At 43.9% G+C, this 6,000-nt stretch overlaps 1 protein-coding gene across 3 annotated transcripts in view; it reads right to left on the bottom strand.

Moving 5' to 3' along the window:
- The window catches only part of dclk1a (doublecortin-like kinase 1a), a 45,247-nt gene continuing 39,247 nt past the window's right edge, over positions 1-6,000 (bottom strand). For all 3 annotated transcript variants that reach the window (XM_044041622.1, XM_044041623.1, XM_044041624.1), the window contains 8 exons: positions 4,681-4,827; positions 3,103-3,236; positions 2,891-2,968; positions 2,705-2,801; positions 2,531-2,611; positions 2,318-2,431; positions 2,132-2,205; positions 1-314 (listed from right to left, as the gene is read on the bottom strand). In XM_044041622.1, the coding sequence (XP_043897557.1) occupies positions 257-314; positions 2,132-2,205; positions 2,318-2,431; positions 2,531-2,611; positions 2,705-2,801; positions 2,891-2,968; positions 3,103-3,236; positions 4,681-4,827 (783 nt within the window). In that variant the 3' untranslated portion in view covers positions 1-256. The remainder of the gene's footprint in view (positions 315-2,131; positions 2,206-2,317; positions 2,432-2,530; positions 2,612-2,704; positions 2,802-2,890; positions 2,969-3,102; positions 3,237-4,680; positions 4,828-6,000) is intronic.

Raw genomic sequence — 6,000 nt, 5'->3', positions numbered from 1 at the left:
CTCCTCCTCCTCCTCTCCATGTGGTCTCTAGAAAGGTGAGCTGGGGGAGTCGACGGTGCTGGGTGAGCTGATGGAGATGTCATCAGGGTCGGATGGGAGGCTGGAGTTCAGGGAAGGGTCAGAGCAAGTGTCAGAGAGGGAGGAGGGGCCACGGACAGGCAACTGGGAGGCTCCGCCCGTTGTGTTTTTGTCGTCGATGTTGTTGTTGTTGTTATTGGTGTCGTTGGCTGCGTCGTCGTCGTCAAAGGCAGCGGCTTCACATGCGGGTGGCGTCCTCGTCTGAGAACCTGCCCCTCCTTATCAAGAGCGGTGGCCTGAGTGAGGAAAGGAGACAAGGAGAGCACGGGAGATAAGACAGTGTGGGCAAAACTGTAATTAACGAAGTAAGGAAACAATAATCTAGTATTACCTATATTAACAATCAACATGTGTAACATTGTAAGTAAACATGCAATAAAAATATAAACAAAATGTGACATGTAACCTCACTGATGCGTGTGCTTTCATGTGACTAAGGTCCTGAGCAATTTTTGTGAAAGAATATTTTAATGTCCACTCTTGACGATGTAACATTGGCAACATTCCAAGGTAACTTGAGGTAACCCATGCGGAGGGCGTGGCCGGGCCAGATAAAGCTGGTTTGCGGGCCACATCTGGCCCCGGGGCCTTATGTTGCCCGCATGTGTGTGTTACAGTATACACTGTTATTTCACTGGACAGTGAAGGAGGGATTAATACCAGATGAATTAGTAAATGTAGGTGGTTTATATGATCTGAAATAAAGCTGTCATTGCCAGAGGTGGAAAGTAATGAATTACATTTACTCATACTTATACTTATACTTATACTTATACTTACTCATACTTACATACTTATTGTAATCGAGTTGGTTTTATGTGTACTTTTTAAAATTTGTAATTTTACTTTAACTTAAGAATGTTTTTTGGAAGTACAGTACTTCGCTACGTTCTAAATCACATCCAATACTGAGTAAAAAATGTTTGTGTTGCCAATTAGGGAGAAAGTCAAGCATTTGTGACCTTTGACCTATTTTGACTGATACATTATACATATTTTATTTTATCAGCACTTTTAATTTGTAAAGGTTTGCCTTTAATTAAAAGAAAAAATCATGTGAGATTTGTGTCCCCTTGCCCTTTTTGCACGAACTTTGTGCAAAAAGTAAATTTTTAGGCCAAAACAGTGGCACTTTTACTTGAGTAGAATGTTTCAGTAACTCTTTCCACCTCTGGTCATTGCAAGGATCATTAAGAACGAGGTCTGCGTGATCAAAAAATGTCATCAACAGTGTGTAAAACTAAAATACCCCAGGTAGGACAGTCAAATGTGGGATGCAGGTGTGTGACGGTCTGTGTGTGTCTGCAGAGAGATGTGTTTGCATTCTGCTCAGACACACACAGTGTGGAAATAAGTGTAGAAGATTTTACCTAAACATTTCTTAAAATAAAAGGGAATGTAACATCACAGTATCTCATGACAGAGAACCTCCAAAAAGATAACATCACTGAGTGAGAGTCACTTCCCTTGCTTTCTTTTATTTTGTAGCATCTACTTTAAGAGTCTAAAATGTATTTAGGCACATATCAGCCTATTTTATTTCAATTATTGACTTACTTTTGTCATTTATAACCTGTTTTGAATGCTAGATTTAAACGTTTAACACCGCAAACCTCTAAGTCCTCCTGTAAATCAGTGGATGAAATCACACAACAATGAGAGCTGATGTAATGAAAGCAGCGGGGCGGGGAGCATCAGAGCACATCAAGCCAAAATAAAATCGCCGCCAACAATCACCACGACAAGCAAAAGAGGGTTGTTTTTTTTTGAAAAGGCGGCATTCACAAAGCACCTAAACAAATCCATTTACGTCAATACTTGTAGAACACATTCACAGGGGAAAATAGACAACAACGATGCGGGTGCTGAAAGAAACAAGGACAAGGATCACACAGCGGGGACAACATGAAGCAGTCAAAGCAGCACAGCAGCAGCAGCGGGTCAACAGGGTGAGAGGAGACATCGATGCTGGTCTATTTTGATTCCCTTGCTGTTTTTTTGTGGTTTTTTTTGACCATCTACCCAGTTGTGTCTCTATGGAAACCTGGCATACCTTATCCAGTACATGGCCGGGTGCTGGTAGAAATCCAATGACCCAGATCTCTGCATAGAAAAGCTGTCATCCAACTGGATACAAAAGAGAAACCAGCACAATCAATCAATCAATTAATCAATCAATCTAAACAAGAGGTCGTTCACAGGAGAAGACAGTTTAGTTAGTTAGTTTGTGGTGACTCACAGAAATAACGGACACCCCTGCAGTCGTGTCGTTGCCCTTGGGACTGGTGTTGAAGTGCTTCTTTATCTTCCCTGCTACAGACAACTGATGGTCGTTCTCGCAAAGACCCTTGTCCTGTGTCGAGCAAAAGAGGAGAAAACGTTTTGATGTTTGAGGTAAAATGTAGCCACTGAATGAACTGAGAGGAGGACAATGAATGAACACTGTACTCACAGTGACCCACGGGTGCTCGAGCACCTGGAGGGCGGAGTATCTCTGATCCACCTCCACTTCCAGCATCGATCGGATCAGCTCCTGCACCGGCGAGGAAACACAGGTGACCTTTAATTCCTTCCATTCATAATGCAACACAAACAGTCGATGCCCACATCCAATATGGACCTTTACCTTGGCAGTTTCTGACACATTGTCCCAGTACGGGAGAGGAAATTCCAGCTGTCCCATGAGTATCTGATCAAAAAGCACCTCCTGGTCGTCACTGCTCCTGCAAGGAAAAAAAGTCGCATTCATGGGATTAAAAAGTGAAAAACTCTCAAATTTCACTTGATGAGGTAACTTTTGCTGCACGCTTACCCTCGAAAGGGAGGGAAACCACACAGCAGGATGTATGTGATGACTCCAGCTGCCCAGATGTCCACTTTAAGGCCATATCTGCAAATACAGCAAATAAATGTGATGAAGATAGAGGAAAAAGACAGGGGTTTGCAATGCTGGGACGTAAATATTTAAAGATTCCTCAGCAAGAATTCTTCATTGGGACCCGTGAGACGAATGAATGCTCTTACCCTGTTTCTGCGATGATTTCAGGTGCTACATATGTCGGGGTTCCACAGACAGTGTAAAGAGGTCCGTCCACCACAGTTGCCAAACCAAAGTCTCCCAGCTTCAGGCTTTTGCTGCCGTCTGCGTGCTCGTACACCTGAGAGCACAGGAAAATAAATAATACAATAACTATGACAAATGCCGCTCACTGGATAAGCACTCGTGGTTTAAAAAAAAAAAACAATTTCTGGGCTGGATTGATGTCGTCTCAGGAATTTATTTTCAAAATCCCCAGGTTGACACATTTCTTTGAAATGTAAGTATAGTTTTTTTGCATCGTGAAGGAAGACGGGGGGAAAAAAAAGTGAGAGACATGCAATAAATTGTCAATCTGTTCAGAGACCAGCTTCTCGAGGCAAATGTGTCACCGTGGTGCACACACACACACTCTCACACTCACACACACACTAAACATTTGGCAATGGGAGCATTTTCAAATCTAACACTGTGTCTTTTGAATGAAGGCGGCCAGCACACTTCTTACAACAAGCCTTACAACTGCTTCACAGACTTTAACCTAGACATTTTTTATTATATTAACAGGTCAGGTCACTACATGCATGTGACAGGGCATCACATGCGTGTAGCTTTATACTGTATATACTCTTGCCGGCACTAGTGAAACTCTAATGTCATGTAAGGAAAGGAAATCATATTTATTGTCATTATACAAGTGAAATTGCACAATGAAATTTCGAGGTCAGATGGAGGGTGAAGGTCCCAGACTGGGAATCTAACCCAGCACCTTCTTGCTGTGAGGCAACAGTGCTAACTACTACTAGCCACTGTTCCACCATGGCTTGATGGTGTGACCCACGGACCAAAGAAAATTGACTAATAAGGTTTAAAAATTGACTTTAAAGTCAAAGTTTAAAGTAATTATTTACATGCGCCACACGGTTGGCGTAGTGGTTAGCACTCTTGCCTTCGCAGAAGAAGACCCCGGGGGTTTGAGACCCGGTCGGAACAAGGGTTTTTCTGCATGGAGTTTGCATGTTCTCTCCGGCTTCCTCCCACAGACCAAAAACATACAATATGGGGATTAGTTCAATTGAATGAAGGTGTGACAGCATTGGTTGGTTGAGGGTGACCCTCCTGTAGAGGATAAAGCAGTAGAAAATGGATGGATGACTACAACTGAGAAGGAGCCATAAGATGTCATGATTATTGAAGATGCTGGAAAGTGCAGAAGGGAATGCAGAGAATTGTTATAAAGTGAAGAGGCTGCATTTGCATCTTAGATCAGTGGCATGGCAACCATTGGAAAAGAATGGGGGGTGTTGAAGACAGGGTAAAGAAGAGGATGAGGATGTATATCAGACAGCGAGGCAGTCGACAGCAGGGATCAGGAGAGAAGGGAACAGAGAGAAGAGAGTGTGTGTGTGTGTGTGTGTGTGGAAGGAGGTGTGAGGGCAGCAGAGATGAGTCATCTCGTTGAGTTCACAGTGAGTGATATCCATTCAGAAAAAAAAAGGGAGCATACGTCAGACAAAGAGGCAGGTTATATGACCATGTTTACAGTCTCACATGCCGAATCTCACCAGCAGGTTTTCTGGTTTGATGTCTCGGTGCACGATGTTGAGGCTGTGGAGGTATTTGATGGCGTTGGCCAGATTGTAGAGCATTCCGCTGGCGTCTCGCTCCGTGTATCTGTTGGCAGAGGTGATGGCGTCGAACAGATCGCCCCCCTGTGGACAGAATGATGGACGGGTGGGTTGGTTTTATAAGTCACAGGAACAATGTCACATACATGGAGAAGTTTCCTTTGGCGCTTTTCACGCCGGAGAACTTGGCACATGGAGGAACGTGTGAGTTTTCACAGTTGCTCATCTTTTTTCTATTTTTTTTCCTGGTGAGTTCTGAGGCTCACAAGTCAACGCCGTGACAAGGGTTTTCTTCTGCTCAGCAGCTGGAGGAATGAACTGTGTCCTCATCTCCTCCCGCTGTCTTAAATATGCCCCCTTTTGTAATGCTTTTAATTAATTCTCTTCATTGTTTGTCACTTGTTTCTCATATTTCTCATTAAGTCTTAATCATATGACGTACATATTACTCTTACCTGTCCCTGTCTATGTCTCTCTCTCACCTGCCTTCACATTACTGTGTGTCCCACCCCCCCCTCTCTGAGTGGACTAAAGTGGAACAGAAGCTTAAAATAGGGCTGAATCTCTTCCTCTTCCTGGCACGGGCTCAGACACACTGTCAGCGAGTTAGTTAAATATGAGAGCTGTCAAATTCCGCGGCTCAGCCTCAGTGTATTTGCACTTCTCTAGCTTCTACCTTTGTGGCCAAAAGTATACAGACACGCCGGCCGTTACACCTCCGTGTGGTTGTAGACCAAAAATCCCATCCCTGATGTTGGCTTGTACAGTCACGATGCAATAAGCACATAATCCACTGGGTTCCTTGTAGAGTGCACATTATATTCTGAGTGTATGATGCACTCTTTCCCTTTTTTTAGAAATTACATCAAACCACATTTTGCATCATCTCTCAGCCCCCTGTCATGACTCTTCCCACCTCATTCATCCTCAGCTTCCTCTTGATCCTCCCACTTTTTGCGTAAACCACACAGATTGCCTCTCATCTATAGTCTGTAGTACTCCACGCTGCAACGTGAACAGATGGATCGCATTCCTGCCTCCTGAATTATGCACAGATATTTCTTGACTCACACCACACTCGAGCGCCGCCGGGGCCACGGAGCGATTTTCTCAATCCCCAACACCACACCGTGTGACCGGTTGGGACCCTGTTGTGTATCTCTGCTCTATCTATCACTCTGAAAGTGGAGATAATGATGACTGTCATGTAGAGACAGTGGTTGTATTCATTATCTCTGCTGGGCAAAGAAGCTCAGT

The sequence above is a fragment of the Solea senegalensis genome, linkage group LG13 (genome assembly GCF_019176455.1).
Source record: "Solea senegalensis isolate Sse05_10M linkage group LG13, IFAPA_SoseM_1, whole genome shotgun sequence".
NCBI classification, from domain to species: domain Eukaryota; kingdom Metazoa; phylum Chordata; class Actinopteri; order Pleuronectiformes; family Soleidae; genus Solea; species Solea senegalensis.
This window is presented reverse-complemented; position numbering and strand designations above follow the sequence as displayed.